This window comes from Sorex fumeus, unplaced genomic scaffold (assembly GCF_029834395.1).
Source record: "Sorex fumeus unplaced genomic scaffold, SorFum_2.1 ptg000021l, whole genome shotgun sequence".
Lineage (NCBI taxonomy): Eukaryota > Metazoa > Chordata > Mammalia > Eulipotyphla > Soricidae > Sorex > Sorex fumeus.
The window spans coordinates 11,974,900-12,000,374 of record NW_026606078.1 but is presented as its reverse complement, the minus strand read 5'-3'; the positions used below and the strand labels follow the sequence as shown (position 1 = coordinate 12,000,374).

At 40.1% G+C, this 25,475-nt stretch overlaps 1 gene segment (V, D, J or C); it reads left to right on the top strand.

The window, feature by feature from the left end:
• The first annotated feature begins 5,640 nt into the window (after positions 1 to 5,640).
• Positions 5,641 to 22,080, top strand: LOC130022862 (immunoglobulin lambda variable 2-11-like). The segment is given in 4 exon segments: positions 5,641 to 5,686; positions 5,801 to 6,132; positions 18,350 to 18,404; positions 21,950 to 22,080. Coding segments are annotated over 4 exon segments (564 nt in total).
• Positions 22,081 to 25,475: the final 3,395 nt, after the last annotated feature.

Here is a 25,475-nt window from a genome sequence, read left to right as displayed (position 1 = left end):
AGACCTGCTCTGAGTCATCTTTTCTTCCTTCCCTTCTAAGCTAAGATTTTCATTAGTTTTTATATTTATTTTGAAATTGAATGATTAAAGTTTGATTTTTTTTTAAGTTATAACATTCTCAAAATTCTTTCATTGCCTATTTGCTGCTCTTTGTATTTGGTTCTAATTCTCTCTAAATTTCTATGTTGTGCAGGCATGCACAAAAATAAAATCATAAACTATTTGAGATAATCTGTATATCCACCTATAGAGTTGGAGATTTTTGGGGGTAGAATTGGCATCCCATAATTTCAGTCCTTAAAAACATGTATTCTTATAGTTTCACCTTGATACATCCATTAACATTTCTTTCCATAATATATTTTTACTCTTAAAGAAACTTCCTATATGCCATCAGTTGTTTCCAATATTTCTGCTCCTCCACTTTCTACATAAAAAAATTTACAGTACATGTCAACACATTTGTGTTGTTAGGAGTTTACATATTCCTGTTAGGGATTCATATAGAATATTAGTTATTTAATGTTTTTCAGTGATCTCAATTTTTTTCTAAGTTAGTTCTTCTTGAAACCTACATAAATTGTTACGGTAAATTATAGTTTCTTTTATGACTATAAATGATTTTTCACTTGATAAATTTATCAATGAATACAATTAAGCACCAATTTCTGGTGTTTTCAGGGCGGAGCGTTAGCATAGCGGTAGGACATTTGCCTTGCATGCAGTGAGCCTGGCCTAGCTGGGTTCTATTCATCTGCCCCTCTCAGACACCCAGGCAAGCTACCAAGAGTATCTTGCCCGCAGGGCAAAGACTGGTAAGCTACCTGTGATGTATTCAATATGACAAATACAGTAACAACTAGTCTCAAAATGGAGACGTTACTGGGCCCGCTCGAGCAAATTGATGAATTTGGATTGTAATGGAATTACAGTTATAATAAAAAAATTAAAATGGAGGACAGTAGAAGTAGTTCATTCAGAACACACAAGCAAATAGACACTTGAAATCTTTTAAATAGGACTATCTAGAAGCCAACTGAAGCAAATTGAAATGTGAACATGACTAAGTGCTGTGGAATTTGGAGGTTCAGAAACTTCAGGATTTGTAGAACTGGGATGAGACTGCAGGAACCATAGGGAAGCCGTGAAGTTAGGTCATAAGTAGTCGGAATGGCTGCAGCAGTGTCGAGCAGTGTAACCTCAGAAGCTTCAGTAGTGGGGAACATGGACTATCCCCATTCTCAGGGTGCCCCGGGTTTTAACCATGGGATTCCAGTGTGTCTGTGAATTTCAGTTGCTTGACTTGCATCTCCTCCGATGTTTAGGTTGTGAATCTAAAGAGCAAGGCTGGTGGATGAGTCAACATGAAGAGGTTGTCACTGTAGCCTTGTATTTAAAATGGGCATTTACTGTAATAAAACTTTTAAAAATAAACAAAGTAAAAATAACAAAGAAGACCATAAAATGGGCACTTTGTAGGGCTGGAGTGATAGCACAGCGGGTAGGGCGTTCGCCTTACAAGCGGCCAACATGGCCGACCCGAGTTCGATTCCTCCGCCCCTCTCGGAGAGCCTGGCAAGCTACCGAGAGTATTCGATATGCCAGACACAGTAACAACAAAGTCTCCAATGGAGACGTTACTGGGCCCGCTCGAGCAAATCGACGATCAACGGGAGGGCCTTTTCTTTTCTTTTAATGTATATTTTCTTTTTTCTTGGATTCTGAGGACCAGGGAAAGAGATTGAAAACAACTAGAAAGAATCAAGGTGGTTTTCACTTCTTCCATTTACCTCCAGGTCTCGATATTTCCCAACTGTGTAATCTCCGAGCAGCTAGGGGAGCTCCCGGCAATTCTCCCTCTCGCTACCCTCGTGAGGTGCCGTTCCCCTACCCGGGGTGTCCCATGCCATGGGTGGATGAAGGAGGAGATCAGGGCCAGGCTGGTTGATGATCAGTTGCCATTCATTCCATTCTCCCCACGTGTCTGTTCCAATCTCTCTGAGCTCTCCATTCTCGTCTCACACTGCCCCTCATTCCCATCTCCTCCTGTCTCTCCCATTCATCTCTCTGCGCTCCCTCTCACAGTCTGGTCTCTTGTCTCTCCAAGCGCCTGCTCCTGCATTCCTCCCCTACATTCTTCTCCATCTATCCCCCTTGCTAGTCTTTCTGCTTCATCTTGATGCCCTGGTCTCTCTCTCTGGTCTCTCTCCAACACCCAGTCTTAGAGGTAGCTATGGCTACCCTGTCCTGCAATAAAATCAACATATCAAAAACCCTTCCTGACTGCCCATCAGACTCAAGGGAAGAAATCCCACCTAGGGGTGTTTCTCCTATCTTTAGTCCAATAACTTAATTGACATCTTAATTAACATCTTAAATTCTACTTCTTAATATTAGTTATTTTGTATGGACACAGTAAGAGATATATTGAGCTTCTAGGGTGAATCTCCTGGGGACATCTGCCATAGGCTCAGACTACAGTGCTCAGACCGGATTAATCACTCCTAGACCTAGCAGGGTCCTTATCTAGTTATTACATTTTGGATCATCACAGAATTTGTCCATATCCATGCTGTTAACTTATAGTTAAGTATAATGGCACTTTGGCCAGTCCCATTTCAACGTAAGAGTAGCTCATAGTTCACAGCTTGACCTGGGTCCATCCAGTCCCTCCTCGGGATCCTGCTTTTGGAAGTAAGGGCAACTGAGGCTTAAGTCGAGAGAACAGATGTCCAGGAGGTAATATTATCTGGAGTCAATTAACTCCCAAGTTACAAAAACATTACTTTAATTATCTTCCTGTATCTATACAAAAAGTACTTTGCTCTGAATCATATATGCAAAGTACTTGAGAAGAGAAAAGCAAAATTTACAAGTTAAGAGAGCACAAAGAAAGAGGTTACAAATAAACACAGAAGAAAGGGAGTACTGTGATGGGAGTAACCCAGAAAACCTAAGCTCCCTGTGACAAGGCGGAAATGTTATCCCACGCTCAACATAGAGAAAAAGAGAGGGATTGGAGGAGAGGATCTTCAGCTTAATTGAGCTTTTTCTAATTGTGCTTTTTATCAGTCTTTGTAATGCAGCATGTGGCCGCCTGGTGGTGGTAAAGAGTTGAGTAGGGAAATTTCATTGCTGTGATTTATTCTGAAAAGTATGGTGTACCACAGCTGCCTATCCTTCACTCTTCTAGAAGAAAAATCGGTGGCTGTACTAATTTGGTGGCTATTCTTGAAGCCCAAGATAAAAATGGAAAAAAGGAAGTTCACGACTCTTGATGTGCTTTAAATGCAGAAGTTTCCCTCCTGATTCACATTTTCTGATTCACGTATTGAGTTACTCAAATACTATCCTCTCTCTGTGCGTTCTCAGGGCTCTCCGTTGCATAGGATGGAGAAATGTTCCCCTAGTTCTCCTCATGAATATTTTGTCATCCACATTTTCGTTACTCAAACTGTTGTCTTCTGAGTGTTCTCATGGCTTTCACATGCAATGGTCTCTGAGTTTACTAGAACTGAAGAGTAATCTGTGGTTGAGTATTTATTTGACTTGACAGTAAAGTGAGTATCTTTTAAGAATTGGTGAATTTGTATTTCTCACTTCCTCACCTTCCTAGCTTTTTCAGTGGATGTGGTTGATATCACACTCACTATGGTGCTTTCACATTTAGTATTGTTGCTCATTAAGGCTACATTCAGCATTGGTGCTCCCTGGGACTCTATTTTCCAGGTGAAAATATTAATGTCTTATACTACCACTCATCATTGGATGTTCTGATAATTTTACTATTCACGCGACATGGATGTAGGATTGCAGAAAATCTCCTCTAGTGCTGGGATCCAGACAGCAAAACTGCCAATTTGAAAGAGCTTCCAGAATCATGTCCATGACATGTAGTGGCACCAGGATTAGAACTTAAAACCTGACTCATGCAGAGCTGGCAATGTGTTTTAGAAAATGTCAGAATAGAAAAAAAAAGAAAAAGAAAAAGAAAAAATGTGAGAAATGGGAAGTCATTTTCCAAGCCTTTCCCTATCCCTCTCCCACCCACTTTATTTAAATATTGTGGTTAATAAAGTTGATCATGATGATTTTTACAGGCAGCCAATATTCCAATACCAATCCCACCACTCCTCTCACCTCCCCGCTATAATTGACTTTATTTTACTAACCAGCTTTACACCCTGCCCTCATAGCAGGTGAACAATTATTATTTTATGTTGCTTTTTACTACTAAAAGGGTAATGGAAAGATTAAACAATTTTTTTAGAAGAATATTTGTGAAAACTGTATATCACCACTGGTAAATTAAGTCCTTGTCTGAGGATTTACTAAGATGTTGTTACAGTTAAGCCTTCTGTGCAATTTTTGTTAGTTGAGAATGCTAGTAATATTTATTGAGATTGCTTGACTTTTACGTTATATTACAATTCAATCTGCCCTAACACTACTGGGATATTTTTCATGCTTTTGGAAGGAATAACAATGAGATGTAATTTTATGTTAGTCTTCACAATGCACGTTGAGAGATGGAATGATATTCACATATCATGTAACTACATAGAGAGATTGATGTATCACATAGCTTTAAATTCATTGTTTCACTGACTTAAAGGAAGTCCAAGAATGTTGAAACTGTATTTGTATTATAATGTATAGCATATAATATATGGTATTATATATACAACATATAACATAATATTATAAAATGCTCATTATATAATATATAGTATTATGTATATTATATATTGTATATAGTATTATAATAAGAATGGGACATAAAAGGGAATAAAATATTGGATTACACAAATTCATAAGAAATACCTTGCTGAAATTGTACTTCTCTCTTTTTTCTCTTGCTACTATTTTTTCAATGCTATAACAGAGTACATAATTTACTGTCTTGATGCTTGTTGAATGAGAGTAGGAGCGAGGAAATAGACATTGACAAGTTCAAGAATGCAAAGGCAACATTGGGAGACACAAATGGGAGTATCGCTCCTTGCGTTTTTCTATTTTGCTGTTTATTCTTGGGTTTCCTCGATTCAAAGCATCCCTGTGGTGCGAAGGTGAGTGTTCCAATGATCAAGTGCCTGAGGAATTCCATGCTGCAGATATTTCAGCACAAACAAGTGTGGCAGGGGCCAGTGAAAAGTGTGTAGTTTGGAGACCCAAAGTAAAAGATCACCATGAGCAAGTCATTAGAGATATAGCCAAATTTCCTAATGTTAGAAAATAACCCAGAATATGGACTCCCAATAGAGAGTATCTCTATGGGTGCCCCGAGCTTGTGTGTTCACAGAGACATTGTCGCGTCCCACCAGTGTCCCATAAACACAAGTGATTATGAACATGAGGGATTTCAGCATATTTATTATTATCTGTAAATGATGTATAAATAAATATTTATTTTGAGAAAAAGTAATGTCAGAAAAATTAGTGTACTTGATATCTCTGCTGTCAAGAAATCCTGAGAGATCATGCCAAGGCCAGGCCAGAGAGGAGCGAGCAGGGGCATGTGCAGGAAACAGCTTTGCATGCAGGCACCTCCCTTCTCTGTGGCAGGGGAGGCATAAGAGCTGGGAGAGAGCCAGGCCTAGGGTTGGGGTGTCAGCAGGCAGCACTCTGGGCATCTCCATCATGATCTGGGTTCTTCTCCTTCTCATCCTCCTCAGTCAGGGCCCAGGTGAGGCTCAAGGAAGGGACCCTATGAACATCTGGGCTCACCCTCTGTCTTCCCGCCTCAGAAACATCCAGAACGAGCCTGAACTCACCAATGTTTTATTTTCTCTTTATTCAGGAACCTGGGCCCAGAATGTCCTGACTCAGCCTCTCTCAGTGTCTGGGACTCAGGGACAGAGAGTCACCATCTCCTGCATAGGAACCAGTGATGACATTGGGGGATATAATGAGGTCTCCTGGTACCAGCAGCATGAGAACAAGGTCCCAAAAATGCTGATTTATAATGTCAATAAGCGGCCATCAGGGATACCTGATCGCTTCTCTGGCTCCAAGTCTGGCAACACAGCAACCCTGACCATCTCTGGGCTCAAGCCTGAGGACGAGGCTGATTACTACTGTTGCTCAGGCAGGCGTGGTGGCACACGCACGGTGGTTCACGCTCATAGGGAAGTGAGACAAAAACCTGCTCTGTGTTTCCTCATGCTCCTTCCCTCTGCATTTAGAATTTTATTTGTTTTTTTTATGATTAGTTTGAACTTAGTAATAAGCACATGATAATTTTTTTAATTTTTTAGTGAAACACCATGAGGTACAGTTGTAGATTTACAAATTTTTGTGCTTGGGTTTTAATTATACAATGATCAAGTACCAATCCTTCCACCAGTGCCCATTCTCCACCACCATGGATCCCAGTATCCCTCCCACACCCATCCCCCCCCAACCAACCCTGTCTCTGTGGCAGGGCATTCCCTTTTGTTCTCTCTCTCCATTTGAGTGTTATGGTCTGCAAAAGAGACATTGAGTGGCAGTCATGTTAAGTCCATAGTCCACTTTCAACATGCATCTCCCCTCCTGGGAGGATCCTCCAAACACCATTTATTTGGTGCTCCCTTCTCTATCTTAGCTGTCCTTTCCCCTAGAATGCCGCCATGGAGTAATCCTCCTGGTACTGATCACAGCTATTCTTGTGTATTAATCTCCTATTTTCTTACTTTATGTCCCCCAGATAAATGCAATCTTTTCATGTCTATCCATCTCTTTCTGACTCATTTCGCTTAGCATGATACTTTCCATGTTGTATCACTTGTATGTAAATTTCATGACTTCATCTTTTCTAACAGCTACATAGTACTCCATTGTGTAGATGTACCAAAGTTTCATTAACCAGTCATCTGTTCTTGGGCACTCAGGTTTTTTCCAGATTCTGGCTATTGTAAACAGTGCTGCAATGAACAAACAAGTGCAGATGTCATTTCAACTATACATTTTTGCCTCTCTGGGATATATTCCCAGGAGTGCTATTGCTGAGTCAAATGGGAGCTCAATTTCTAATTTTTTGAGAATCGTCCATACTGTTTTCCAAAAGGGCTGAACCAGTCAGCATTCCCACCAAAAGTGAAGGAGTGTCCCTCTCTTGCCATATCTGCGTCAGCATTGTTTACTTTTGTTCTTTTAGATGTGGGCCAGTCTCTGAGGTGTGAGATGGTATCTCATTGTGGTTTTGATCTGCATCTCCCTGATGATTAATGATGTAGAGCATTATCTCAGGTTCTTTTTTGCCATTCAGATTTCTTCTTTGAGAAAGTTTCTATTCATTTCATTGCCCCATTTTTGATGGGGTTGGATGTTTTCTTCTTGTGGAGTTCAACCAGTAATTTATATATCCTTGATATCAACCCCTTGTCAGCTGTGTATTCGGCAAATATCCTTTCCCATTCTGTAGACTGTCTTTGTATTTTGGTCACTGTTTCTTTTGAAGTGCAGAAGCTTCTTAGTTTAAGATAGTCCCATTTATCTATCTCTGTTTTCACTTGTTCAGCCAGTGGCGTGACATCTTTGAAGATACCATTAGCTTCAATGTCATGGAGGGTTTTGCCATCTTTGTCTTCAATGTACCTAATGGTTTCCGGTCTGATGTTGAGGTCTTTAATCCATTTTGATCTTACTTTTGTACATGGTGTTTGTCAGAGTTCTGAGCCCATTTTTTTGCATGTAGCCATCCAGTTTTGCCAGCACCATTTGATAAAGAGGCTTTCCTTACTCCACTTCACATTTCTTGCACCTTTATCAAAGATTAGATGATCATATGATTGAGGGGAGATGTCAGTGTATTCAACCCTGTTCCATTGGTCTGCAGCTCTGCCATAGTTCCAGTACCATGTTGTTTTAATTATTACTGCTTTGTAGTACAGTTTGAAGTTAGGGAGGTTGATTCCTCCCGTTTTCTTTTTCCCAATAATTGCTTTAGCTCTTGGTGGGGGCTTATTGTTCCATATGAATTTCAGGAATGTTTGCTCTATTTCTTTGAAGAATGTCATGAGTATCCTTATAGGGATTGTATTGAATTTGTACAATGCTTTGGGAAGTATTGCCATTTTGACAATGTTAAGTCTCCCGACCCATGAGCAGTGGATATCTTTCCATTTTCTAATGTCCTCTATTATTTCCTGAAGTAGTGTTTTGTAGTTTTCTTTTTACAGGTTGTTTGCTTCTTTAGTTAAGCTGATTCCTATGTACTTGATTTTCTGGGGCACAATTGTGAACGGGATTGTTTTTTTCATGTCACTTTATTCTCTCTCACTGTTTGTGTATAGGAAAGCCATTGACTTTTGAGTATTGATATTATAGCCTGCGACTTTACTGTACAAGTCTATTGTTTCTAGGAGTTTCTTGGTGGAGGTTATAGGGGTCTCTAAGTAGAGTATCATATCATCTGCGAATAGTGAGAGCTTGATTTCTTCCTTTCCTACCCGAATGCCCTTAATATCTTTTTCTTGCCTAACTGCTATTTCAAGTACTTCCAGTACGATGTTGAACAGTAGTGGAGAGAGTGGGCATCCTTGTCCCGTCTCTGATCTTAGAGGGAAGGCTCTCAGTATTTCCCCATTGAGGATGATGCTTGCTGTAGGCTTGTGGTAGATGACTTTATGTGGAGGAAAGTCCCCTCTATACCCATTTTGGCTAGAGTTTTTTTTATCACAAAGGGGTGCTGGATCTTGTCAAATGCTTTCTCTGCATCTATTTATATGATTATATGCTTTTTATCTCTTCTTTTGTTGATATGATGGATTATGTTGATTGATTTCCGAAGTTAAACCATCCTTCTATCCTTGGGATGAATCCTACTTGGTCATGGTGTATGATCTTTTTGATGAGTAGCTGGATTCTATTTGCTAGTAATTTGTTGAGGATCTTTGCATATGTGCTCATCAGGGATATAGGCCTGTAATTCTCTTTCTTTGTGGTATCTGTCTGCTTTAGGTATCAGTGTGATATTTGCTTAGTAGAAACTATTTGGAAGTGTTTTTGATATTTCAATTTCATGGAAAAGATTAAAGAGGATTGGGAGTAAGTCCTCTTTAAAGATTTGGAAGAATTTACTAATGAATCCATCCAGGCCAGGACTTTTGTGCTTGGGGAGACTTTTTATTACCATTTCAATTTCCTTGATGGTGATAGGTCTGTTCAGGTATTCCAGGTCTTCTTGGTTCAGCCTTGGGAGTCTATATGAGTATAGGAATTTATCCATTTCCTCTAGGTTTTATGTTCCGTGGAATAAAGCTTCTCAAAGTACTCCCTGAGGATTCTTTGAATTTCTGTAGATTCTGTTGTAATGACCCCCTTTTCATTTCTGATTTGGTTTATTAGGGTTTTCTCTCTCCCTTTCTTTGTGAGTTTTGCTAGAGGCTTATCGATCTTGTTAATTTTCTCGAAGAATCAGGTCTTGGTTTTATTGATCTTTCGGATTGTTTTTTGGGTTTCCATCTCGTTAATCTCTGCTCTGAGTTTTATTATTTCCTTTCTCCTGTTCAGGTTGTGCTCCTTTTGTTGGTCCTTCTCCAAACTCTTAAACTGTGAGGTTAGGTTATTTATGTGGGCTCGTTCCTCCTTCCTGAGGAATGCTTTCCTTTTAACACAGCTTTTCTGGGTCCCATACGTTTTGGTAACTCGTGTCCTCATTTTCATTCGTTTCTAGGTGTCTTTTGATTTAGTCTTTGATTTCCTTTCTAAGCCACTCGTTGTTCAATAGTGCACTGTTTAATTTCAGGTGTTTGATTTAGTTTTCTGTTTTTGTGTGTGATTTACTTCTAATTTCAGCGCATTATGGTCTGAGAAGATCATTGATACAATCTCTATCTTCTTAATTTTATGGAGGTATTTTTTGTGGCTCCACATGTGGTCTATCTTGGAGAATGTTCCGTGTACGCTTGAGTAGAATGTGTATTCAGCTTTTTGAGGATGAAGTGTCCTGTATATATCTACTAAGTCCCTTTCTTCCATTGCTTCCCTCAGATGAAGTATGTCCTTGCTAAGCTTGAGTCTGGTTGATCTATCAAGAGGTGATAAAGCGGTGTTCGAGTCTCCCACTTGTATTGTGTTGCTATTGATGTCTTTCTCCAAATCTATGAGAGGTTGTTTTAAGTACTTTGCTGGTCCCTCATTAGGTGCATATACATTTATTATTGTAAGTTCTTCCTGGTGTACAGAACCTTTGATCAGTAAGAAATGGCCTTCACTGTCTCTTGTGACCTTTTTCACTCTGAAATCAATGTGGTCTGATATTAGGATGGCTACCCCAGCTTTTTTATGGCAGCTGTTTGCGTGTAGGATTGTTTTCCAGCCTTTGACTCTGCATCTGTGTTTGCTTTGACTATTGAGATGTGTTTCTTGCAGGCAGCAGAATGTTGGGTTCAATTTTCTAATCCATCCTGCCCCTCTGTGTCTTTTAATTGGAGCGTTTAGCCCATTGATATTGAGAGAGATTATTGGTATGGGGTTTTGTTCCATTTCTTTGTTGAAATTTGATATATTTGAGGGGCCTGTCTTGCCTTAAAGTAGCCCATTTAGTTGTTGTTGTAACCATGGTTTTGAGTCTATGAAGTTCCTGAGCTGTTGTTTGTCTGTGAAACTGTGTGTTGTTCCATCTATTATGAATGAGAGTATCTCTGGGTAAAGTATTTTTGGTGAGGCATTTATTTCATTGAGTTTTTTCACTATATCCCACCACTGTTTTCGGGCCATGAGGGTTTCATCAGACAAATAAGCTGTGAATTTTAAGGATGCTCCTTCCTAGGAGATTTCTTTCTTCGATCTTGCTGCTTTCAGAATTTTGTCTCTATCTAAGGTTTCGGTCATTTTGATCAGGATGTGTCTTGGGGTATTTTTATTCGGATTTCTCCTTGCTGGTACCCTTCGGACCTCCTGAATGTGGTCACAAGTTTTCTTCAGCTTTGGAAACTTTGTAGCAATGATGTCTTTCACAGTTTCTTCTTCATCAAGGTTTACTTCCTGTCCCTCTACGACTCCAACAATTCTTATAATACCCCTCTTGGCTTCATCACGATCTTCTCTTGTCATCTGTTTGCGAATTGTGAGTCTCTTTTCCATTTTCTGCTCTTTTCTGGAGTCTCTGAACTTCATTCTTGAGCTCACTGATTCTGTTCTCAGAAGCTGTTACTCTGCTGCTGAGGCCTTCCACTGAGTTTTTCAATTCACCTACCAGATTTTTGAGGTCTGACATTTCCGTTTGCATTTTCCTCATTTCTGCCTTCAAATCCTCTTGTCTTTTATTGGCATTGCTCTCCATTGTTTCTTTTAGTTCCCTAAGCATCCTAAGTAGCTCCCTTCTGAATTCCTTGTCAGAGGTTGTTTAACATTACAGTACTATTGGTGTCTTCTGGGCTAGCCTCTTCAATAAGAAAGTTTTGTGGGCTTTTGCTTTGCTTTACCATTGTGACCAGTGTGGTTTAGTCCTTCACGTTCACTGTTACTATTCTGCTTAAAATGCAGAATGAATTCAAATAGGTTTAATGAGTTATTGGCTAATGTGTTTCTAGTGGTTGAGCTAACTTAGAGAAGGTTCCATCTAAGAGGGTAACTTATGCTTCCTATGGGATATGAAGTGGGAGAATAATTTGCGGCCGCTAATGAGGCCGCGGCTCTGGAAAGGGACCCTGGCGCTGGGCACCGGACAGTACCTGTTTGGATGAGGAGAGAGTGCCCAGAGCCGTTCAGCTTTGTTTCCGCGAGATGTACCACAGTTCCCCGTCCTGAGCAGATCCAGGGAGAAAACCAGCTGTTCTAGGGATCAAGCTAGCTGCGCATGCCCAGAAAGAGTACCTGGTCCTAGACTCCAGACAGTACCTGTTCGAATGAGGAGAGAGTGCCTGGAGCCGTTCAGCTTTGTTTCTGCGAGATGTGCCTCAGTTCCCCATCCCGCGCAGATCCAATTTTTAAGAATCTTATCATCTCCATATCCTTTTGAATTTACCAAGTTTTAACAAATTTTCATATTCCCACTTCCTTCCAATTTTTCCAAATTCTCTCTGAGTTTGTATGCATATATAAGCATCCAGAAAAATAAATTTAATAGTGATCTGAGATAGTCTATGTACCCATATGTTTTGACAATCTTTTGATGGAATTTGCATCCCACAATTTCAGTCACTTAAGAATGTAACTCAGAGGGACTCACTCACCCCAACAGAACCCTGGGAGTCAAAAACGTTCAAAACTTGTTACCAGCTAATATCCACAGGCTTGACCAAACCACTTCATGAGTTAATCTGCTGGAAAAATCAGGTATGTGGGTTTTGTGACCAAAATCTCCCGGCTCTAATGGAACCCAGGATGCATGACCTCCACCTTCTCCCTATTCTTCCTGAACCCTGGCAGTCACACCTAAGGAACTACCTCTGGTGTTAGATGAGCTGATTGATGGCCATGATCCAGAGACAAACAAATAAATCTCATAAGAGAGCAACAAGCTGCAGAGATGCCTCCTTCTCCAAAGTCACCATCCAGTTAAAAATTTAATCTACCATCTATCTGTATCAATTTATTTGAAATTTTAGGAATCCTGGAGTGCAAAGCCATGAAATCTCATACTCTACACCACTGATATACCAGGAGTAGCACACCACATTAGGGTGCGAAATATAAGGCAACTGATCTTAATTATATATGATATAATAATGTGATATTTTCAGTCTAATTGAAGATGGAGTAAATAAATTAAGAAGGGTAGATAAAAGTATCTCAGGACAGCTACTTAATTGGGGTATCAAAGGGAAAAGAAGGGAGCAATAGTTATTTGCTTTCTTTGACAACTTGATGTTAGCAATCTTGGGCCAGCAATAGATACAAGGGGCCAGGTCTGAGGGGAATTTATGAGATTTATCCTGGTCTGTTGATGCCCTAATGGGAACTTTTAAGACACACCCTGGGACACTGGAAAGAAAGGCATGTCCCATCTCTGTTTTTAAGTGTTTCCAATCTCTGTCTCTAAAACTCATAGTAAAGGACACAAAAACATCTTATATACTGAGACAAGAGACTCAAGGAAAGTAGTTTTTACTGCAGGTGGTCAGGAAAAATATAAAGGATGATGAGAGATTCTATTGGCTTCAAGCAGCCTCGCCTTACTGAAAAGATTAGGGTTGGTCATAGATATTCATCTTGGGAACCCAGTCTTTGTAATTCTTACACATCTGGATGTGTTAGTCTCCAGTTTTTATGTTAAGAACCATAATAACATTTTCTTATAAAGCAGGAAGAATAAGTATATTTAATGATGACCCATTTGGGGGACTTGAAATCTTCACTGTGAAATAACTGAGAAAAGAGCATGTCAAAGGGTTCAATCCTCTTAATTCACTCCCCTTTACATTTGAGCTCATCTAATCCCTCGACTAGAGGAACTGTTGACTGACAATAGTTCATGAAAGGAAATATTGAATATGTTCCCAGCTTGTTAAACCTTTTCATCTCCTAATCATTTATATCAGAGAAGCAAATATTTCAGCCTTCTCTAGGAACTACAACTGCTGTTTCTAAATAAGAAAGAGTCTTCTTTTGTGAGATATCACTCCTGCTCTGCTCCTTGTATTTGAAGGTGCTGGCAATTGCACATAACTACCAGGGGCAGACAGCCTTCAAGTTAAGCCATCTGTAGCAATCCCAGATTGGGCTCTTTTATCTAGAATTTCAGTTATGTTAGCACTGTAGCACTGTCCTCCCATTGTTCATGGATTTGTTCGAGCGGGCCTAGTAACATCTCCATTGTGAGACTTGGCAAATCGAATACGTCACGGGTAGCTAGCCAGGCTTTGCCGTGTGGATGAGATACTCTTGGTAGCTTGCCAGGCTCTCCGAGAGGGGTGGAGGAATTGAACTCAGGTCGGCCCGGCCGGCTGCACACAAGGCAAATGCCCTACCCGCTGTGCTATCACTCCAACCCCTCAGTTATGTTATTTTTTCTTAATTACTCTTGAGGCCATGATGTTCAGTGTGCATTTCTTTAGGAGTATGTGTTTCCTGATAATTTATATATACATATAGATATGTATATATCTCTTCTATGCTGGTGATTTTTTTACTTTGTATATTGCATTTTGATATTAGATCACTGTAGCTTCTTTTGGTTAATAATTTATGCTGTACTTTTGGTCCATTTCAAAATATTTTCCGTATGCTTATACTTCAAGTTTTGTAGAAATCATTGGACTGGTCTCTTCTTTTCCTTTTAGTTTGTTTTGCTTTATAGAAATTTGAGAACAAGGGAAAGAGGTTAAGAGGGAGTGGAAAACAATGAAGTGGTTAAAAACCTAAAGGAAAAGGATCTGTGCAACAGGAAGAACATACATTACTAAATGTATACGCACCTAATGAGGAACCAGCAAAGTACTTAAAACAACTACTCACAGACTTGAAGAAAGACATCAATAGTGACACAATACTAATGGGAGATTTCAACACTGCTTTATCATCTCTTAATAGATCAACCATACTCAAGCTTAGCAAGGATATACTTCATTTGAGGGAAAAAATGGAAGAAAGGGACTTAGTAGATATATACAGGACAGTTCATCCTCAAAATGCTGAGTACACATTTTTCTCAAATGTGCATGGGGCATTCTCCAAGATAGACCACATGTTAGCCACAAAACATACCTCCATAAAATTCAGAAGAAAGAGACTGTATCAACGATCTCCTCAGACCATGATGCAGTGAAAATAGAAGTAAATCACACACACAAACAGAAAATCAAATCAAATACCTGGAAATTAAACAGTTCACTATTGAACAATGTGTGGCTTAGAATGGAAATCAAAGAGGAAATCAAAAGATTCCTGGAAACAAATGAAAATGCGGTCACGGTTACCAAAACTTACGGGACATGGCAAAACCTGTGTTAAGAGGAAAGTTTATAGCTCTACAAGCATTCTTCAGGAAGGAAGAGTAAGCCCACATAAATAACCTAAACTCACAGCTCAAGAGCTTGGAGAAGGACCAACAAACAGAGCCCAACCCGAGCAGGAGGAAGGAAATAATAAAACTCAGAGCAGAAATAAACAAGATGGAAACCCAAAAACCAATCAGAATGATCAATGAAAGCAAGAGCTGGTTCTTTGAGAAAATAAAAAAGATCGATAAACTTCTAGCAAGACTCACAAAGAAAGGGAGAGAGAAAACCCTAATAAACCGAATCAGAAATGAGAGGGGGGACATTACGAGAGAAACTACAGACATTCAAAGGTTCCTCAGAAATTACTTTTGGAAACTTTATGCCATGAAACAGTAAAACCTCAAGGAAATGAATAAATTCCTAGATTCCTATAGCTTCCCAAGACTGAACCAAGAAGACCTGGAATACCGAACACACCTATCGCCATCAAGGAATTGAAAAGGTAATAAAAAGTCTCCCCACGCACAAAAGTCCTGATGGGTTCACTAGTGAATTCTTCCAAATCTGAAAATAGGACTTACTCCCAATCTTCTTTAAGATTTTTCCACAAAATTGAAGTATCAAAAACACTTTCGAACAGTTTCTATGAAGCAAGTATCACCCTGATACCAAAAGCAGACAAAGATACCACAAAGAAAGACTATTGCAGGCCAATATTCCTAATGAACACAGATGCAAAGATCCTCAACAAACCATTAGCACATAGAATCCAACGACTCATCAATAAGATTATACACCATGACCAAGTCGAATTCATCCCAGGGATGTAAGAATAATTTAACATTCAGAAATTGATCAACATAATCCTCAAAAATCAACAAAATAAAAGATAAAAACCATATGATCATATCAATAGACACAGAAAAAACATTTTACAAGATTCAGCACCCGTTTATGATGAAAATCCTCAGCAAAACAGAAATCAAAGAAACTTTCCTCAACATAGTCATCGCCATATACCACAAGCCCATGGCAAGTATCATTATCAATGGGGAAAAACTGAGAGCCTTCCCTCTAAGATCTGGCACAAGACAATGTTGCCCACTTTTGCCACTCCTATTTAATATAGTACTGTAAGTCCTGGTCATTGTAGTCAGGCAAGAGAGAGGTAATAAGGGAATACAGATAAGAAAGGAAGAAGTCAGGCTATCAGTATTTGCAGACGATATGATACTGCAAATATGATACTATAAATTTACTATATTTAGAAAACCCTAAAGACTACAGAAAAGTTCTTAGAAACAATAGGTCGGTTTAATAAAGTGGCAGGCTACAAAATCAACACCCAAAAGTCCATGGCTTTCTTATATACAAATAACAAAAGAGAAGAAAGAGACATTAAAAAACAATCCCGTTCACAATAGTACCTCAGAAAATCAAGTACCTCGGAACCAGCTTAACCAAAGAGGTGAAGGATCTATACAAGGAAAATTACAAAACAATACTTCAAGAAATAAAAGAGGACACTAGGAAATGGAAACACATCCCCTGCTCATGGATAGGGAGGATGAACTTGATCAAAATGGCAATACTGCCCAAAGCACTATACAAATTCAATACAGTCCCTACCAGGATACCCTTGACATTTTCCAAAGAAATAGACAAAACACTACTGAAATTCATATGGAACAATAAACCCTCAAGAATAGCTAAAACAATCCTTGAGAAAAAGAAGATGGGTGGCATCACCCTCCCCAACTTCAAGCTGTACTACAAAGTAGTAGTAATTAAAACAGCATGGTACTGGGCTAGAAACAGATCTGCGACCAATGGAACAGAATTGAATTTTCTGTCGCAGACCCCCAAATATATAACTACTTAATCTTTGACAAAGGAACAAGAAATGTGAAGTGGAACAAAGAGGAACTGCCTCTTCAACAAGTGGTGCTGGGAAAACTGGATAGCTACCTGCAAAAAAAATGAACTCTGACCTCTGTCTAATGCAAGGCACAAAAGTCAGAGAAAAGTGGGTTAAAAACCTTAATATCAGACATGAATCCACACAGTACATAGAGGAAAATGTAGACTGAACTCTCCATGACATTAAAGCTAAAAGCATCTTTAAAGATGAAACAGCACTGACCATGCAAGTGGAAGCAAACGTAAACAAATGGGACTACATCAAACTAAGAAGCTTCTGTACTTCAAAGGAAACGTGACCAAAATACAGAAAGAGCCCACAGAATGGGAAAGAATATTTACCCAATATCTATCTGATAAGGGATTATTATCCAGGGTATACAAGACACTAGTAGAATTGTACAAGAAAAAAACCTCCAACCCCATAAAAATGGGGAGAAGAAATGAACAGATGTTTCCTCAAAAAAGAAATACAAATGGTCAAAAGGCACATGAAAAAATGCTCCACATTACTAGTCATTAGGGAGATGCAAATCAAAACAATGAGATATCATCTCACACCACAGAGACTGGCACACATTCAAAAGAACAAAAGTAACCTGTGCTGGTATGGATGTGGGTGAAAAGAGACACTCTTTCGCTGTTGGTGGATTTGACCACTAGTCCAGCCTTTCTGGAAAACAATATAGACAGTCCTTCAAAGACTCGAAATTGAGCTTCCATATGACCCCGCAATACCACTTTTCAGAAAATATCCCGAGGATGCAAAAGCACAGTAGAAATGACATCTGTACTTATATGTTCATTGCAGTACTGTTCACAATAGCCAAAATCTGGAAACAACCCCAGTGCCCTACAACAGATGACTGGTTAAAGAAACTTTGGTACATCTACACAATGGAATACTATACATCTGTCAAGAGAGATGAAGTCATGAACTTTGCTTATAAATGGATAGACATGGAGAGTAACATGCTAAGTGAAACGAGTCAGAAAGAGAGGCACAGACATAGAAGGACTGCACTCATTTGTGGAGTATAAAATAACATAACATGAGGCTGACACTTAAGGACTTAAGGATAGCAGATACATGGGACAGGTAGATTGCTCCATAGCTGGAAGCCTGCCTCATGTCCAAAGGGGAGAAGACAGCTGGAATAGAGAAGGAATCACTAAGAAAATGATGGCTGGAGGAATCGGCCAAGATGGGAAATGTGTGCAGAAAGTAGATAAAGGACCAAACCTGATGGTCTCTCAGTAGCTATATAGCAAAATAATGCCCAAAAGGAGAGAGAGAGTAAGGGGGAAATTGTCTGCCATGAAGGCAGGGGGAGGGTTAGAAAGGGGTTGTATACCAGGGATATTGGTGATGGGGAATGTGCACTGGTGGAGGGATGGATATTTGATCATTGTGTGATTGCAACCCAAACATGAAAGCTTGTCACTATCTCACAGTGATTCAATAAAATTATAAATAAATGAATAAATAAATAAAAACCTAAAGGAAACACTGAGAAGGACATAGGCTTTCAGCTCAATGCACTTTTCCACTGGTTTAGGTATTGCAATATGTGGCCATCGGGGAAAGTGAAGACCGGAATTCTGAGAAGATCGGTAGCACTGTAGCACTGTACTCCTTTTGTTCATTGATTTGCTCAAGCGGGCCCAATAACGTCTCCATTGCGAGACTTGTTACTGTGTTTGGCATATCGAATACGTCACGGGTAGCTTGCCAGTCTTTGTCGAGCAGGCCAGATACTCTCGGTAGCTTGCCGAGCTCTCAGAAAGGGGCAGAGGAATTGAACCCAGCTCACTACGCCAGCACTTGCAAGGCAAACACCCTACCGCTGTGCTATAGCTCCAGCCCTCACTACTGTGGTTTACCTGGAATTGTACTAAGTACCTGTGTAAACACACAAAAAATAAAAGGCCGGCAGTCAGGCCGTTTCCCCACTCCACAGAGGTCCATGGCGATGGTCAGGGGAAGGAAGGAAACGAGGCCAAGCTGGTTGGTCTTAGCAGCAGTTTATTACATGGAAGAGATGTATGTCATGGAGGCCCCAGGATCTCTCAAGCATGTGCACCATTGTTCTCTCAGCTTCTGTCCTCAGCCCCATCTTCCCAGGTTCTCTGATGTACGTGTCCCCCCAGAGAGCCCTGAAATCTCCCTTATATAGATCATAGTACCTCTAAAGGGCGCAATATAGTGATGTCATCAAAAGGAGTTACAGAAAGAACATTGAGGAGGCAAACATACATTGTTTCTTTATATCCGCAGGCCAGTAATCCTGGCCTCACCTTTTTACAAGCTACAAGCATTTAGATTAGCACAACAAAGACCAGTCTGCTAGAGCTTGGAATCTACATCCCCAAAATCAGCCAGCCTCCAGGCATCTACATCCCAAAGACCAGGCCTGGCTTAGCACCTGGGAACTGTATACCTAAGGCCGGCTAGGTTCCTGTGAGATAGGAGAAACTACCTCAATATACTGAAATCATTTACTGAAGGCAGTTTGAAGGGGAGAAAGTTCAGTCTCATCCAAGCTAGACAGGACATACAGGAAAACTGCTTCTAGGACGTGTTTCTCCTCTCCTTGTCCAACCAACATATAAGCATACATAATATTAATCATTTTGTATGGACACAGTAAGAAATACTTTGAGCTTATAGAATTGCTCTTCTAGGGCCATCTCGATCTCAGACTGCAGTGCTCAGGCCAGATATCTTTCCTATTCCTAGCAGCAGGGCCCTAGTCTCGTCGTTACTTTTGGATCATGACATCATTTGCCCATGATCAACCTCTTAACTTATAGTTAAGAATCGTGGCACCTTGGCCTGGCCCATCGCGATGCCAGGGTAGCACATAACTTACCGGCTTGCCCTGGTTCCATCCAGTCCCACGTCGGGACCCTGCCCTTAGAGTGCTAGGAAGTGAGGGCAACTGAGGCTTAAGCTGAGAAGACAGATGCCCAGGAGTGAATAATATTCAAGCCAATTAAATCCTAAGTTATAAAGCATAATATTAACTAATTGTCTTCCTGTATCTATACAAAAGGACAATGCATTAAGGTAAACTGCTCAAAAGACATAAGGAGAGGAGAACGGCAATATTAGCTTACAGTACAACTTCAGTGTCTAAGAAGGATGAGACCTTACAAATTGGTTGGCGAAGAGAGCATAGAAGTGGTTACAAGCAGACAAAATAATGGGAGTGACTCGGGAGCACTGTGATGAGTGCGATTCCGATAAACCTAAGCTCCGTGTACTCCAACAAGTACCAAGAGCTGTTTCTTTTTAACCTCTGACAGAAAGAAATAAGGTTAGGCTCATAAATTTGGTGGTTTTTCTTCAATTCGACAATACAGGCTGGGAAAAAAGGAAGTTCACGGTTTTAAATATTGTTTTTTAAAAACAAGAGCTTCCCTTCATGAGTCTTCTATGATCCACATTCTTTTTCAGTTACCAGAAGCTGTTCTTTGTATGTTCTTAGGGTTTACTGAGTATGGGGGGGGGTGGTATTCTGAGCTCGTTATAGCATTAGTGGAATTTGATACTGAATATTTTAGTTATATTGATATTTTTGTGAGGGTTTTTGTTAGATTTTTGAATTATATTTCACACTTTTTCCTTTCTTTGTTGCTGTTGTGATTGTGTGATGCCTAAGGGTTGTTGGCATACTGACTGTTGCTTTACCATTTACTCATGATGCTCACTGGGACCACACATCAGATTTATGTGTTCATCCATTCAGAGCTTCTAGAACTGTGGTCAGGGCATCAAGAATCAAACCTGAATCTTTACTCCTGTGAGGAAGGAATTTTTATCAGTGAGGTAGAGCACAGATCCCAAAATCAATATTAGACACATATTTTAGAAAAAAGTAAGAATTGGAAGGCAATTTTATAAACTTTTGAATGGAATAACAAGGGAGTACAATTTCATATCAGTTTTTCAGTGTACAGAATGGAGGGAAAGGATTTGTATTCATATAACATCCACTTATAGAGAATTGTGTCATATTTCTATGAATTCACTTATCTAAAGGAAGTCCAAGAACATCAAGTCACTCATATATGGTCTAATAGGTATGTATAGAATAATATGAAAAGAGGTCCTGGGTAATGTGAATTTATAAAAAAAAAACTATATCACAATGTTTACTGAAAAGGATACATAATTGTGCTCACACTTTTCACTTTGTCTCTGTCTGTTTCACATTATTCTCTCCATATATTGCATACTATAGGATGTATCATTCATAGTCTTGACTCTAGTTGAATCAGAGTTCTAGAGAAGAAAATTACAAGTTGAAGATGCAAGGGGCAGAGATGAGAGGATGCAAACTCAGACCTAGGATTATCATCTATGTTTATTACTAGGATTCCCCATGTCTGAGCATCTCTTTACCATTGAGTAAGCTAAGAGCGACAAGCTGCCTCAGAAATTCCCAGAGCAGATAGTTCAGCACAAACAAATATGATATGGGGCAGTGAGCAGAGCAAATATGGAGGGAACAGTTCCCACCAACAACCAAAAACGACGTAGAGCAGAATTCAAAACGATAGATAAATAAAATTACCTAACAGGAAAAAGAACCTGAATTATGGGCAGGATCCCAGCAGAGGACACTTCAAGAGGAGGTGAGTCCTGAGTTATCAACAGACATATTTTTGTTACAACAAAGACCTGGAAGTCGAGGAGTCCTCAACATGAGGATTTCCACACATTCATTCTCCTCTGCAAATCAGGTAAAATTAATTTTTTGTTCTGAGAAAAATATTATCAGGAGAAATTATTTTTGATAGCTCTGATGTCAAGAAATCCTGAGACATCTGAAGACAAAGACCAGGCCAGAAAGGGGTGAGCAGAAGCAGTTGCAGGAAGCAAATTTGCATGCAGGCCCCTCCCTTCTCTGGAGCAGAGGAGGGATAAGAACTGGGAGAGAGCCAGGCCCAGGGTTGGGGTGTCAGCAGGCAGCACTCTGGGCATCTCCATCATGACCTGGGCTCTTTTCCTCTTCATCCTCCTCAGTCAGGGCCCGGGTGAGGTTTAGGAAAGGGACCCCAGGGAACATCTGCACTCACCCTTTCTCACTACTTCAGGCTCACCTGGGCCCAGCTTGAACTCACCAGAGTGGGTTTTTTTTTTCTCTACTTAGGGAGTCTGGCCCAGTCAGCCCTGACTCAGCCTCCAGCAATGTCTGGAACGCCAGGACAGATGATCACCATCTCCTGTACCGGGACCAGCAGTGACTTTGGGGGATATGGCTATGTCTCCTGGTACCAGTAGCAGGAGGGCACAGCCCCCAAAATGCTGACTTATAATGTCTACAACCGGCCATCAGGGATCCCTTATCGCTTCTCTGGCTCCAAGTCAGGTAACACAGCGACCCTGACTATCTCCAGGCTCACGCCTGAGGACCAGGCTGATTATTACTGTTGCTCCCACAGGAAAGGTGGCACGGGCACAGTGGTTCATGCTCATAGAGAAGTGAGACAAAAACCTGCTCAGTGTTCCCCAAGGTTCTTTACTTCTGAAATATAATATTTGTACTTTATCAGTAATTATTTTTAAATTAATTAATGATAAACTATTGAGTTTTGAAAATCATAATATTCTTCATATTCTTTGTAATTATTTATTTTTTAACAATTTTTATATTTCCTGTTTCTTGGATTTTTAATTATTCTCATTGACTATGTATGGATATGTGTCGTGCACAACAATAAATTTATGAACTGCTTGGTTTAATCTGCGTATTTACCCAAAATTTTAAAATTTTTTCATAGAATGTGCATTTCATAAATTTATTCTTTATGACATGTAATTCATTGTTTTCCTATAATTTTCACTTTGAAGAATTCATTAACCTTTACTGCATATTATAGCAATCTTCCTAAAGAATCTCTTTATATATCATCAGTTTCTCCTCATCTGGAAATTACCACAAAATATTTTTTATTCTGTCAATAGTCTTATCTGTTCTTTCATTTCAGATCAATAGTTTCATAAATGATGGTATTCATTTTTCTTAATTATATTTATGAGAAAACAAAATGTTTATAGTTCAGGAAAGTGTAAAAATGTACTTTTTATATAAAAAGTCTTCTACTTCAAAGATGATGATGCAATGCTGCTATAACAGCGGAAAACATACTAATTGTTGTTAAAACAGTGGATAATTTTACTACAACTCTTGTAAGAGATAAGGGAGCTCTTTCCATAGAGCAGGGACTTTTGGCACTGTGGTTTACTACACAGTTAATGACAGTGTTCCATATATACAATGTTCCAACACCACACCCTCCACCAGAGTATTATTCTCCTCAACCTACAGCTCCACCCCCATTCTCCATGGTCAGATAAGAACTGTTGGTCAATTCTTTAGTTCTGATGTTTTAGGAAAGGATGCTTAATTGAGCTGAACAAAGACCTTTTGACCCAAAACCCAATAGCCTTGAACTACGAACTTCCTGACAGAGGGCTATGAAAACCTGTTGCCCCTAATTAATTGGAGCATGTGCAGAGCATAGAAGCCTGTTGCTAACTCCACTTATCTCTTCTTGAAGTTCCAAGTCATGTTAACTCAGCTCTATAGCTGACTAATGAGATGTGAATGATACATAGAACAATGTGAAAATGTGTATTTCTCAAATGAACTACTTGAACACCACAAAATCATGCTTTTCATATCCTACCCCTTATCTATATGCTTCCCATTTATTATTCAATTCTTCAAAATATTTCCCCCTGGACCTTGTACATAACAACTTTTTCACTGATAATCCTCTCTTACCACCAAGACAAAAGTCTGGATCCTAGAGGAGAGCAAAGTAATTTCTTTGCGGGGTTACCTCTGCAAAAAGCCAAGATGTTCCCTTGCTTCAATCCACAGTTCCCTGAACAGTGGTGGGCAGGGAATTGGGCAAATCATGCAGATGTATTGGAACTCAGAATAGTCTGACTACTGTCTGGTTTGGACTTGCAGGGATATATAACTGACCATGAAGGAGCTCAGGTGAAGTTTCTAATTGTCCTACTCCTCCCCCACTCCTGACTCTTGGATTTCTGTTGGTAAACTCCGATTAGATTAAGGCACTCTTATAGCTGTTTCTGAATCTGAAAGAATTACATTATATTCATTCCTTGTTTCTGTAGCTTCTCTGTAATTCAGGGTGTCAAGAATTTATTTCATGACTTGCAGTTAATAGGAAACGAGGCATGGTCTAACAACCATTTCAGTACCCTGGCAGAATAATTGCCTTCACCAAGCAGACACTTACCTAGGTCCTTCCTTAACTCTATGTCCTCCCCTGATGCTGATCTCTGGCTTCAACCCTGTTTCAATTTCTTACAGTATTAAAATGAATATTTAGAGAGTAAAAATTCTACAAGTTCTATAAAGTCAGAGTCAATTAAATGGGGAAATGAAGTTGGTGGGCCTGCTGGGGTGGATTATGTGAGGCAAAGGGGAGAGAGATGGTCACTTTCTCCCAATCCAACTCTGCCACCTTGGAACTACCAGGGAAGGCCATGACTGATAAAATCCTAGATAATACTCTGCGTGGCATGGGCCAGAGCCCTGCCAGCCCCACTAGGTGTCTATCAAGCCACACCTATATACTGCTTGGTTTTCTTGACAGGAGAGTTGATCCCTGCCAGCTGACTTTTGTGGGAACTATGGACTCAGGCTGGAGCAGGGAGTTGCTCTTTCCAGGAAAGTAAGCTCAGTTCTAGGCCTTACCCAGGATTTCCTGGTACTTTGTCCTGTTTAGCGGAAAAGAATTTCAGGAGTAGAAAGGTAGTGAAGTAAAAACAGTTTTTATTTGGAGAGTTTAGAAGGGGAAGGAGGGAGAGAAATTGGGAGAGATAGGAACATGGAGAAGAGAGAAGGCATCTTCTCCAAAGGCAGAGAGAGCCCCAGTACTCATCTCTAGAAGGGAGATGTGGGAGACTCATGTATTCTGGCACCACATGTGCTTAGCCACGTGGGCACAAGCAGTCCATGGGCTTGGACAGCATATGTGTGGTCTTCCTTTTTTCAAAGTGGCTTTTGTGAAGTTTCTCCAGTCTGTCCCCATGTAGGATTTCTGCCTAGCTAAAAGTCCATTGCTAGGGTAGTTGCTAAGGGGCTAGATTTGGGAGTGACTGGTGGTCCTCATTGAAATTCCTTGCCCGTCATTTCTATTGGAGCTTCTCTCTGATCAGGATCCAGTCCTCTCTGTGTCTGTTACTGGTGCCTGGAAGGTCTAATAAGACCTTGGTTTCTGTGTTTGCAGCCTTGACCCTGTTGGTTTTATTATTTCTATTAGTTCTTTTATTACTTCTATTATAGTTCGATTAGTCTTCTATTCATGAATCTTTAGATGTTTTATGTTTGAATCTGTAAGCACAAATATGTAGGCTACTTTAAATGAAATCAGGTGATTTAAGTCTTAGGTGTTCTCATTATAAAAAACACAACATTTGCCATAGGGGTCTAACTACCTACATCAGAAATGACACTGGGCCGAATCCCAGCACGGAGACCCCCGCGACCTGTCTAGCTCCGTGGGACCGCCCATCGGCTCATCGGCCCCTCCTCTCCATGTGGGTAGGGGGAGCCGAGGCCTGGAGCCGCTCCTCCCTCACAGCCATGTGCCTCTTCCCGCCAAACCCGAGCTTGGAGACCCCGGCGGCAGGTC